General features: G+C 36.0%; 1 protein-coding gene across 5 annotated transcripts in view; it reads right to left on the bottom strand.

Moving 5' to 3' along the window:
• Window positions 1-2,246: 2,246 nt before the first annotated feature.
• Window positions 2,247-13,507, bottom strand: part of LOC108967738 (death-associated inhibitor of apoptosis 1) — a 26,522-nt gene continuing 15,261 nt past the window's right edge. For 3 of the 5 annotated variants that reach the window (XM_018931342.1, XM_018931345.1, XM_018931340.1), the window contains exon 2: window positions 2,247-3,831. In XM_018931342.1, coding sequence (XP_018786887.1) covers window positions 2,424-3,731 — 1,308 coding nt within the window. In that variant the 5' untranslated portion in view covers window positions 3,732-3,831 and the 3' untranslated portion in view covers window positions 2,247-2,423. Of the gene's footprint in view, window positions 3,832-5,404; window positions 5,622-9,229; window positions 9,418-13,507 lie in introns of those variants that run through there. The other 2 variants (XM_018931341.1, XM_018931344.1) reach the window with 2 other exon arrangements.

The following is a 13,507-nucleotide window of genomic DNA, read 5'->3' as shown; positions in this document are numbered from 1 at the left end:
GTAAAAATCGAAGATCCAAAACACGTGCAAGCAAAGCAGCTGTCAACAATTAAATGAACATTCAAAATGGCCGAGCTTGTCGGCATAAGTGAGAGACATGAGTACCAGCACAACGCCACAAAAAATTCGAAATTCGAATATACGTAACCCGCGAAAATTCAAAATTCGCGATACTTTTTGAACACACCTCGTATAGTGCTATCAATTGTCTTTCGTAAGGATGTGACTTGGTGAGTTTTCAGTGTTGTTGTACTTAGAAAAATGGCATACAATCGAATGCAGTTYCAGAAAAAAACTGAATTAAACTTAATATACTTGCAAGTTAGAACAAAAATTTTTTTAAGATATATTTTATTGATTTTTTATTTTTATTTTTATTTTCCAAACATATTACTTATTGATCACTAAATTTTGCGACAATGTTGGCAACACCACGCATGCAAGGCGCACCAAAGATCCAAGTCATTCTGTAACGGAAGTTGCATTGGCTCACTTTACTCATATACCTGGTGCATTCTAGAATGAAATTTCAGTTTATCTGTCAGATTTGTTTTATTTTTCTACCGTTTGTCACACAGCCGGTGTATTTAGTCAGTTCATTTCCGGCAGTGAAGCAATAAGTTCGATTCAGCGGTTYAAACTATTTTACATAGTGAAAAATATGAACATTTTTGGGATGAAGGCCAGAAATTTCGCAAATTTTATAATTAATGCCGTTATATTATAAACTGAAACATCGGTTTTTAAAAATTATGTATATATACAACTAACATATACATGTTCATTTAATATATGTATATACAGTATGTACTTCGAGGCTTCCATGACTCACGTATGTAAATAATATAAATTGTAGAACAGACCTTGAACAAAGTACATAAACACATACATTTTTATATGCATGCCTTCCTTAATTAATATGYACAGGTAAGTATATACACTCACATACATTTTTATATATAAATTTCACCACATCTATACTTTTMTGTATACATATGTATGTTAAATAACACTGGTTAACAAAATTTTAAATTTTTTTGAGACATGAAAACTCATAAATTTTGAATAATTTAAGGCCACTAAAGAAGAAGAAGTGTTAAGTTCAATGCAGTGAGGAAGCGMGAAAGATCGGAGAAATAGCCTTTTAACTTTGAACACATGCCATCGGCTCCATTTCCCGATGTCAATATCATATAATCATCAGCGCACGAGCTAACAGAAACTCCCTCTGGTGGTTGTCGGAATTTCGAGATATAGAATTTAAATAATAGCGGGCAGAAGACACCATTCTGTGGACCCCTTCTTTAGTTCTCTCAGTTTTGAGTTTTTACCTCGAAATAGTACGGATAATTGACGAGCGCTCAGGTAGTTCATTTTCCACCTCTTTCTTCTGGAGAGAGCGTAGTTGTTTTTTTTTTTATGTCCTCCAGTAGCGTTGTGTGACTGACTGTGTCAAAGGCTTTTGACAAGYCCAACRCWACAAGGATCGTTCTCTCACAGAGTGTTTTCTGGTTAAGGYCACAAGCTATCTGGACGTTYATGACGCTAAGTGCTATGGTGGTACTGTGCACTTTTCGAAAGTCATGTTGGTGGTTTGCTAAGCTCTGGTGGTGAGTGAAGGTTGACAATAGTAAGGCCTCAAGSGTCTTCACTACTGTGGAGAGGAGTTATCAGACGATAGGATTCCCCTTTGTTGACTGGTTTCAGTAGTGAGTCAACTTTTCCGACTTGCCACACATCGGGTATTTGAAAAGTGGTTTCCGCAGCCTCCGGGTAATATATTGCTTACCACTCTAATAATGCTTTGGTATGGCCCAAATCATTGTCTGGGTTCTTGTTTGGCCCAACTAAATAACAATCTCAAACATGTTGTACATTTATGTAGAACCCAGGATTTTTCTTGYTTCCTCAAAGGAAATCCAAAATAGTCTAAAAAGCACAATTCCATTTGTGAAGTTAAATTACGAAGCTGAGTTTCAAAAGTTAAGTCTCCACACACATAAAACACAAAGTTCRTGTGACAGTGTTTACAAGTGTAATTAACGGAATATTTACGTGCGGTTTGCGCTCTTCAACAACAAGATCGTAAAATTCCTGAGTATAAATTCCATATATATGTATATATGTGTATGTATATATATACTATACTTACACAAATAAAATATAGTATTTTCGACGCATCCCATGAAAATAAAGAAAAACGGTATTATTTTTTTTTATTTGTTATGTCAATTTTTTATTGCATATAATTAAGAATAAGTKTTTAATTATATAAATATTTGTTACTTTACCGGCCAGTTGCAGAAAAAGAGTTATTATAAGCTGCGAGCGCCACAACTGGCCGATTTACCGCATATTATTATTATTATTATTATTTACAACGCGGGTAAGTCTACACATTAATAAATAGTTTATATAGGTGATCAAGGAAAAAACACACGCATCACATTTGTAAAGGGTTTCCGGCAAACCGGACATTTCGAGACCGACGACGCGCACTTGGCGCAAGCCACCACATGGCCACAGGGTAAAAACGCCGTGTTATACTCATCGGCATAGCATATCTTGCATAGCTTCTCCTCGGCAATTGTTGCCGCCATCGTTGTGGCCTTCACAGCAGTTGTCGCCGCCTCCGTGGYTTCGGACGTCGTTGGCGTCAAAGCCGCTGTTGCAATTACTGRTTGTACGACGATGTTATCTGATGTTGGACAATACTGATCATCTTCCGCTGGCACTGCATCGGCACATTTACTGTTATTCGTTTTATATTTGGCCGCAACGCTTTCGATATAACTTTGTCCTTTCAGTAAATTCAAATATCGGCATTTGGGTAACCAGAGCGCATGCTGTTCCCAAGGTTCGTCATCATCATCCCAATCCTTGAGACCACAACCACAGCTAAAGCACTTAACGCGATCACCAGTGCCGGTATAGAAGAARCCAGCATCAGCTAATTTCTTTGGACGTTGCTTCATGTTGCGTGGCCATTCAGCGAACGAACGTAAACGTGCCGCTTCGATGGCATACTCAGGATATTCGGGTCGGTACAATTGCGCTTCATTGCCACATCTACTGCTGTTAGCGCTGCTGCTGCTGCTGCTATTCGCATTGGCATGATGATGATTAGACAAATTGTCGGCCGCTATGCTGTCATATTGGTATGCGCCTGTCGTCAGTGGAGCCTGTGGTGCTGGTGCAATGTCTGCAGACACATCGTTTGCCTCGAATTCGTATCCTTCATTGCCGCACACATCATAACTAACGGGCGGTAGCACACGACTCAATGTATCATTGCTAATTGGCACATTGTTGGTGGTGCGTCGTCGCAGCAATGGGCAATTCGGTGAGAAGCGTAAATGTTCATTAATCGGTTGATCATCACGTTCCCAACGTCCGATCTCGACTTCACAAAAATAACATTTGACTTTATCATCTTCGCCCGTATAGACTAGGCCAATTTGTGCCAATTCCCTCTTATTCAACCATTCCAGTGGCCAATTTTCGAATGAATTCAGGCGTTCATCTTCACGCTGATATTTCTCATCCATAGTAAATTGTTCACACTTCCATTGGGGTAAGTACACTTCATTCGTTTTGTTATCCGTTACGTCGTAGCTATTTCTACCCGCTGTCCAACCACCACACTCAAAAATTAGACGCCTTGCTAATTCGGCGGCCGTATTATTAGTTGTATTGTAAGTTGACGGCTTCTCGGCAATTATTTCAGACATCTTGTCGCTGCTGTTGTCCTTTACTTTCAATATGATAAATTTGTTGCGGTATTAATAATAGTACTATATGAGTTGCGCTGCGATTATTGCCTTCGTAAGTCTGCAAGTAGAATAAAAGTATACGTTTCGGTTAGTCAATATATAAGGTGCTTGCAAAATCAGTAAKAATAGATAAGATGTTGTTGCTCCCATTTTACAACTCATTGTTGACAAATATCTACGCTTGTTGACAGAGTTCTACCGAGGTTTCAGGAGAGGTTTCTTATTGTAATTAAAAGCTTTTGCAAAAATTATTGTTTTAGAATTATTGTTATTGACCCATAGCAGAAAGTTGCACTACCCGAGCTTTGATTGCTCTAATTGTATGTACGTATGTTGCTCTCTATCGTTCTCTCTCTCTCTTCTTCTATTTTGTATTGTATTGACAACTTGTATATACAATAATTTGCTATCTTTCTGTCTTTGAACGAAATATGATTAGATAAATGCTGGCGCCAGAGTTTCGAGACAAAAAAAGTTAAAAAAAATATATTTTTGCAATTAAAAACAATAGTGCTATGAGTAACGTAACAGTTTTTTGTTGTTATGCCGAATCAAGCGGAATTTTCTAGCATGAAAAATATTTTCGTTGTAATGTTGATAGTTATTTTTGTTTATATTAATATGGCCTTATTGCTTTTTCCAATTTTCGTCATTATTTTTAAGATTAATATCTATTTATTTTCTCCCCTTTTAGTTTTCCTACAAGTGTTCAAAAGTATCCGTTTTTGAAGAAAATTTTACAAAATGTTCAATTTAATAGTTGAAAACTAAAAACTAACTTTTTTGATTAATTTTTAAAAAATTTAGTTTAATTTTTCACAATATTGTTTATATACTTCATATTTTTTGCTGCAATTAATTTTTTTGTTTTATTATAATGCATTATTATTTTTATTTTATTTATTTATTTATTTTTTTTATATATATTTTTTTTTTTGTTTTATATTTAATTTTAATTCAAATATAATTTTTTGCTTTTGTATTTTATTTTATTTATTATTTCCTGTCTCTTATACACATCTAGATGTGTATAAGAGACAGCTTATTTAATGTACATCGTATATGTATGTACGTATGTATTTTATTTTATTTATTATTTCAGAACTTTTATTTAGTTTTCAATATTCGTATAGACACACTCTCACTTCAAAATATGCTGTATTTACCCGCTAATTATTATAAACGCTGACTTTTATAAACTAACAAAAATGTGGTGTGTAAACGTCAAAGTTGTTGTGAATATATGTGAACTTCGCCTGAGTCGATTGTGTTACTCTTATCGAGAATTACGTATATATAGTATACTACACCCTGTTATTAAATCAGCCGGAGAAATACTTTCGTACATATGTACATATGTAGTCMGTAGACGGTCTTCTATAAGTTATTATATTTTTAGAACTGAAAACATATTGTAACTTATGTAAGAAAAGTCCAAAGAAATGAAATTTAAATATTTTTTTCTATTTTGCACTTCCTTATTTACTYTTTAGACTGTGCTGTTGAAAAACTGACTTCCGTTTTATAAAGAAATTTTTATGACATTTAATCTTATCGAAAAAATACTATTCTTTACAATTTMAAAATAAATGTAATGGATATTTTTTGCACTAAACCACTTTAACTCATACCTTYGATGAAAACTTTTTCGTATGTATACGCTAGCTATCATTCAGCAACAGACGCTTTTTACATGAAGGCAGTGAATAGCGGCGGCGCCATTTTTATGCCCATATTCCACTATTTTTACAGCTCAAATAAGAGTTTGTGTGACTATATACATATATGTATATATAAATATTGTATGTAGTTTATCACAAAAGCAAAGCACGACCAATGTGTCCTGACGAAGTCTGTCTAATGACTGAATCCTGGAAGCGATGAGCACAAAGCGTTAGCTGCCAAAGGAACACTGAAAAACGAGCGAGTAAAAGTGCCGCGCAGGACATACTACAACAGCGTAAGGACATTAATTAAGGGTGAAAACATATCGCATGTGTGCGTGTGCAACTTTAGCGCCAGCTAGACAGCTGCAGGACAAGATATGCTCTCAGCAGCTGCAATGCACTCATTCAAGCAAGGACGATGTTGATGATGATGATGGTAAAAGTGCATAGCATAGCCACTGCGAAGTTTAGGAAATTTCGTTAAGCTTCTCCATTTATGGGCGTTACGATACAAGCAAGTGAGTATACTACGTCAACGAGACGACGSCCACAATATGCTTTACAGAGCCGAATCAATGTGAYACGAGTACTACAAAAGAACACTCGGTTTTGGAGTACGCACACAAGATTGTACTCGTTCAGCGTAGAGGCGAGCAAAATACTCATAAACGAGCAACGACCGTAAAAGCCAAAGTCAACCAGCCAAGTCGTTAACCGACGAAAATGCACATTTGCAATTYGTCGCCCCCGCTGGAAGGAAAGTGAAACATTTTTTATGTGTGTGTGYGTGTTTTTTGTAAATCATAAATCACAAGCTGGGTGGCTTCCAAAGACATACACATACAAAAACAACGTTGTAAGCAGTGTTTAGCTGCGCAGGACATTTCCAGTGCYGTAATGGCTGCCAAAGTACGAAGTCGACCAGCAGCAACAAGGACGACGACCGAACAGCGTGGGTTCGATTGCAGCAAGCGAAGTGAATGCCACTCGCAAAAGCATAAGCATCGTCGCGTCTCTAAAACACCCGTAACCATGCAGGATTTTGTAGTATTGTAGACATAATAATCAATGAACCCTGCGATGAACGACCTCGGCTCGCGCATCAGGGCTCCGACCGAACGGAATCGTCGTCTACGAATGCATATGACCCGGCGTAGATGAATGTACAATTAAAAGTTCGGGGGAAARGTTGCATGAAAGTTTGGTGCAAATTTGCAATAAGCTCTCTTTGCTTTGGTTGTAARGGTATAGGAGAAWTTATAAATAAATACTCCTCATATCGCGTGTTGGTAGCGTTGGAAAATGCGTTTTTTCTTTTCAACTGCAAAGCTAGTAGTGTCGCGCAAAAAATCGTAATGGCGTCGATATGAAATGTGGCAACGTAGTAGACAAATAGTAATACTAACGTATCGGAAAGCAGGTGTATAGAAATATTGAAAATACAGATATTTGCAGAAACGATATTTTTTTATCTATAAAGTGATTAAAAATGTCGTTTTATTATCATACAATACATACAATATTGAATAACTCATTTTAATACCCAATAGAAAAAAAAACATATTTTATTTGCGAAAACTGTCGATACTGCTCGAAGTTGATTCAAATCTGAGAGATACTCTCCAGTCATTGACTTCTGAACTAAAAACCTTCTGCAAACTACAAATCAAAAATAATTACGACTTAGCGATAAAGCTGTTAAAAATACTAATTTCAGCGCTCTATATTCCCCTAATTTAATCAAGTAGTGAGCTTTCTGCAACTTCAAATGTCGAAATCATGATCTTTCCGGAAACGGAACTTGTAGGTGCGTGTATGGTATTTTAAAAAGATTCGCAAAGCCAAATGACTTTTGAAAATACTGTGAAAGCATTATTAAAAAAAAATACCACTCCTGTTCTTGGTGGTCAGCGGACAAGAAAAATCTGGTGGAGCTGGTGATWTATAAGTGAATTGGATTGGGTTTCAAGTATATGCATATGTACATAAGCTGTATGTACATAGGTATCCAATAGCATTGCATTTGCAACTACGAAAAATTGCTGCAAGCGAGCGAAAAGCAACTGCAACTACGAAACCAAAGCTAAACCAGTCAGTCGCTGAGCAATATTATTATTAACCAAGCGAACCGAACCAACGTTGGGGGCAATTGCAGCAGACTGTGAGAAAGTTTCAATGGAATGTGGTCAAACCGCAATTTGAGTGCAACATATAAGTACAAAAAAAAACAAGCAAGCAACAGCAAAACAATTGAAGTGGCAGCAGAAAAAAAGTGGAAAAGCAAAACAACAACAGACTACTCGTTAAAGCTGTCACCAGAGACAAACAAACAAACGACTACCAAGTCGCTGTTCTGGTCTCGCTTCAATCTCTACAATCGCTTCGGCGAGTTGGCTGGAAATRTACACGACGGAAAGAGGTGGCAACATTATATGCCGGAGCCATGCAGTAACCATCAATGGAAATATGAAAAGTGTCGTCGACAGACAAACTTTTGTAGCTGTTATTGCATGCACAAATACCTACAATAATCACCACCCAACAATGGTATAGGGGGGATATTTTATTTACCGCCACTGTGGAATGAATATAGAGTACAAAAGCAGATGCATGGAGAAATGATAATTTAACTCATCATAGGCACACGGCAATAATGCAATGCAATGGTCGCCGTGTGGAATTTTTGCAGGGTGAAGGCGAGCAAATAYGCACGAGTAGACCGATGCAACGAGTAGTACAAGAATATACGAGAAGTSTTGCGAATATTTCCAGGCGTAAAATCAAGTAATTGTAGCTAATGACAGCGACGGAGTTATATTTTTTAAAGCAATTGTTTCAAATTTCTAAAACAATAATTTATATTATTTTATGTTAATAAATTGACGAATGATTACGGTATGGCTGTTAATATAAAATTTGCATGTTTAAGTGCAGAAGAAAATAACTATAGTAAGTGGGGGCAAGTTCCAGAAACAAGTTCTCGGAAAGGAATGAAGTATAGAAAATATTATTTGATTTCTTTGGGGAAGTTGCAGATTGTAGCGACAAGTCCCATTTTGATTAATCCGAATTATTTGAACATATAACATAAGAATAATGTCCATGTCAGTCTGTCCAGGTTTATACATGTGTTCATATAAAATATAGTCATAAAATTTCCCTTATGGCTTTGCCAGTGTTTAATGCAAAACCTTTCATATCCGAAAAGGTTGTTAAACCCATGTATCACTTACGAATATGAGAATAGTGCTCACAGCCTCAATATATTGCTCGGATTACTAATTACTTAACTTTGTTAATGCATTGTTGTAAACAGTGTTAATGTGCATATGTTTATAGCTTTTCAATTTTAACCGCAATGAAAACGCGACATAAAAAACAGCTGCTTTGTAAAACCCAAACTCAGCTTTAAYAACAACAAACAACAGTGAACAACTGTTTTGTAATTGCATTTACTGTTTAAGTGAATAATACATTTTATTTTTATAATTCAGAAAAATTGCTGTTATTACTAATAAGTGACCACAAAATTCGTATAAAATTGTATAATAAATGAATGCAAAAGTTATTCTATAATTAACAATATGAAGAACATGTTTAAAAAAGAAAATGCGCTCAYAGTAAAAATTGAAGTAACAACCAATAGTTGTAAAGTCGCCCCACACAGCGCTTTTATGAAAAGTGACTTCATGACACAAGTGACCACTTTTCAATTTATTCGTTTATTTAAACATTAAAAAGAAATGAAATAAAATAATTTAAAATCATAAAAAAAATTGTTTAACTTACATTTAATACTAACAGCTGCTGCTACTATCCAAGTTGAATTAAATTATTAATTAAGCAAGTATTCACACTGCTGCATATAATCGCACGAATGCAGGCGAACAGTTCATACGAAAGTTTTCGTTTTTCTTTAAACTTTCAAAACAAATTGTTTTTTTTTTTCAGTCACTAACCACGCTCTCAATAATATAATATCAACAAAAACAATATTTAACAGAGATTATCACTAAATATTTTAAACAATTTTTAATTGCTTCCCAAGTTTTTAAAACTTTTCTTTTTTTCAAAAATTTTAATTTAATCAAAAATTTTCCACCACGTTTTCTTTATTTTCTTCTCTGACGTAGTCGTGCGTGCGTGTTGACAGCAAGAGACTTAATGCACTAGTGATGTAGTCACGGGAGACAAAACTACATTCTACCATGGAACGTTCACGGAAACCGCATAGAAGACCAAAAATAAAATATCTACATTAGAGTAGTAGTGTTGTAGCCAAGTATGTGAAGCAATAGGGGTGATAGTATTGCCAGATGAGAGTGAGTGGATAAACAACTGGAGTTCAGATAAATGTTCAGAGCTGCGGTGGGTAGGTAGAAGGGAATAATACTTGCTGTTTTAGTATTTTAATGGAAAACACTAGAATATTATAGTGTGTTTAAGCAAACAATAACTAAATTACAATAAAAAAATGCTTATTATTTTACAAAAGTTATCGATTTTCAGTATTTTTCCCYCTTTTCATTAATATTTTGTGTGTATTACGTTTAGAGCTGAAATGCTTAGATTTTCAAACTATTTTTGTGTTACCATTTCAAAGTTGAGAGGCTATATGTTTTATGAAAATCCACTAAGTTTGCACCAGCAGAAACGTTTTAGTCAGAGCCGTCGCAAGAAAACCACGGCCGAAAAGGATATGACATGTGACCCTTCGATCCATCTATTGTTAGAGAAAAAAAGTTCTTGAAGAGAAACGGGACGCTTTGAGAACTCCGAGAAATTGTTCCCAATCTTCCCCTTTCTCGTGCACTCCAAAACGAATAAATCAGGCAATCTTGCTATGTCAATATCAATGCTTAAAAGACAAAAGTCATRTTTGACAGTAAGCTACTTGAAAAGCTGTAAGATTTACTAAACTTTTTGTGTTCTTACGAAAACAATTTTTCTTATAAACGTTCAAAAATACATCTGGCAACTCCAAAYGGMYWGCCGCTTGATCAACCCAACATAAATGCAATAAAATACRTTGGAATGCAGCTAAACCACTTTTTCAAAGTATGTTTTTTTTATTGTTTGGTTTAGTTATGTTCGAGTTACCTGGCGACTTGTGAGAGAATTACAGATGCATKCACATACATACATATGTAAATAAGTTACTGTTGTTGTATGTCGACACGCAAGCGCAGACCAACAACAAAGTTAGATACTTATTAGAAAACCAACACTGGATACAAAGAATGGAGCAAGCCAACGCACTGGGCGGCCTCTGAATGCCAGCGAGTCAGTCAAAGAACCGGAGAATGCTCACAGCAGTGCAGAAGGCGCAAAGCGCAGCACCAATGTACAAAGCTGCGTACATAGGTAAGAGTCAGTCAGTCATCCAACCTTTGCAACCGGTCACCAGGTAATACTCGCTGCCTCAACATACCGAAGAAGTATAACGCTACATAATTCAGCAACATAAAAACAACATATACACATACATACATACTTTGTCTATAAATATGTGTAGATATGTCTGTCTGTTGGAGTTGGAGTTCAGTTCGGTGGGAATAATTCAATTCTTGGTTGTCTTATTTCTGGTTTGCTTCATTCTGAGATTGGAATGTGGTACTACCAGATATCGGCACACACATGCACTGCATAGGCACCATTTACATGACCAAGAGCTACAACAATGACAAGCAACAACAACAATCGTGACTCTAGTGGGGAAAAAAATATTTTCATACTTTGCTTTTACAGTTGGGAACCAAMGAACCACTACGAGAATGCTTCAACAATCACTTAATACAAAAAAAMACACAYAYAMRWGTRTRTKWRMWSWRARARARMKSWRRRRRRWRTMTCWMRARMASMRYWWWRRSGMRWRYRMWRTRWARARAAAAWAKMRAAAAAWAAATAAATAAAACATTCTTGAGKCGTCCTTCCAAGAAATGCAATCAYGCAGCGATCACCAACGACGTTGACGCCAACAACAAAAGCAAACGCAGCACCTAAACACACATAAGAGCATAAAGAAAGCAACAACAAAAGATAAGAAAAATTCACTCAATATTCAGGCGCAGGCGCAGACCCAAATGTGATCRRGCACAGCCCTKCTGGCGTATGAAGCAACAATCACCAAAAATGCTCTAACAAGCTGCGCTTTCAATTTGAATGTAGATATTGTAGCAAGCGGCGCAGGCGCACCAGCATAGAATAAGTGCATAAGACCATAGAATGTTGTAAGCCGAAGATCGTGAGCCATCGATCAGTTTTCCATAGCATAACCCTGCAGKGTTCCCCGCTTTGCGGTAAAGATCAATGAAATACAAAAAATGTGCCATAACAGTTTGACTTGAAGCAACGAAATACCTAAATTGAATGGATGCTGCTGCATGGGTTGACCAACCACGACATACGATCGTTCACTCGTTCATTAATATTGCACTTCTAATTTAATTTTTTTAATGATCTATCGAAAATGCGAGAACGCATGCATGCAAGACGAGGCAGTAGGTGGAGGAGGCTACCACCGTTGTATGGATATTACAAATTTAAATGTACCAAGTCCACACTGTGAACAAACGTGTGTGTGTGTGTGTGTGTGTGTGTACGTTTGATCGCCCTTCGATCGTTGATTGTTCAGGGCGTTTTATTGCATGGGAAAAACTCTAACAACTGAGATTCTACGAACAATAGCAGCAGGAAAATGAGAAATTATACTCGTTTGAGTTGTGATGTGTGCGTGTGATGAAAGAGAAAGACCGCCGTCGCCAGCGACACAATAGTACTCGAAAAGTTTAATAAAACATATGCAGATTATACTGGACCAACAAATTTTTAATGCAATTCGTCTATATATTATAGTGGGTGTGCGTATATAATTATGTGTGAAAGCATGAAATTGGAAAATGGTATTTGATGGAATTTCATTGTCATTCTAGTTATTACTGGGAATTCTCAGATTTACAATACATACGTTTATCTAAATCGCTTTTATAAAGTCACATTAAAGTCCTGTTTTCTAAATGTCTGGTTACGAACCATCTGTCAGTCAGTTAAGTTCTGAACTAAAGAACTTTTTTAAATAGAACTTAACTGACAGAAGGCTGCAAGCCAGACGTTGAGAAAATGAAACTAAGAGGCAAGAAATAGGCTGCACTTCTGTGTTCCTACGACGGTCGGATCTTCGTAACCGGAACGTACCCGCATTTTTTCCGGCCAAGGACTGTCAACTTGGCAGCATTTTTCCAGTTCTTGTCAGAGATTTTTTCTGGCGACTATAATTTCTCCTTAAATTACTTTAAATGCTATTCGTTTCCGTACCAAATCTATTTGAAAATTAAACCCCCGCCATGTTCTATTCTAGTTGACCGATAACAATTTGACAAGAAGAATAAACGTTTATTCAACTTTAGATCAGAAAAAACGCATCAAAAAACCTTGAGCACCAAAAATCACGTACAAAGCCGACAGAAATACATATTTTTCATTTTAAATACTTATCAAGCAACCCTGTAATGGAAAAGCACTACAACAATAATGCTTATGCGGTTTCTTGTGGTGCTACACGCTCATTATCGTCAAACAGACACTTGGAATTGATGAGAAACCATTTCGTACCTTGCTAGTATTGTTGGTGTTAGTGTGGTAAAATKTGTATTTAAATGATAAGAATCGAGTTCGTTTTTCTTTTATATGTATGTTCGTGGGAATGCACATATTTAAGGATTGTCTTTGTGTCATTGATTTGATTTAACCATAATAGGGAACAGGTCAGATAACCATAAGTGCCGATATAAAACTAGTTTGCTGCTGAACTGTAATTTAGTTCTGATAAAGAAATGAGCAGATCATGACCACCAACGTTGGTTTTTGACACAAAACGTGTGGGTGTGTGGCAAGTGTAGAAACGGCAGTAAGAATATTGTTTTCAAAATTATATATTTTCAGGCAATAATAGTTCGACAATATATAATTTTGTTAATACGAAAAGGAATATTCCATTAAAATCACCGCTTTGGACAGTTTTTCTTTAAAAAATAAAAAACTTTATGCATATCTTGGAGATGTTTTTAA

Source organism: Bactrocera latifrons, unplaced genomic scaffold (genome assembly GCF_001853355.1).
Source record: "Bactrocera latifrons isolate USDA-ARS-PBARC rearing strain unplaced genomic scaffold, ASM185335v1 scaffold_197, whole genome shotgun sequence".
NCBI lineage: Eukaryota > Metazoa > Arthropoda > Insecta > Diptera > Tephritidae > Bactrocera > Bactrocera latifrons.
This window is presented reverse-complemented; position numbering and strand designations above follow the sequence as displayed.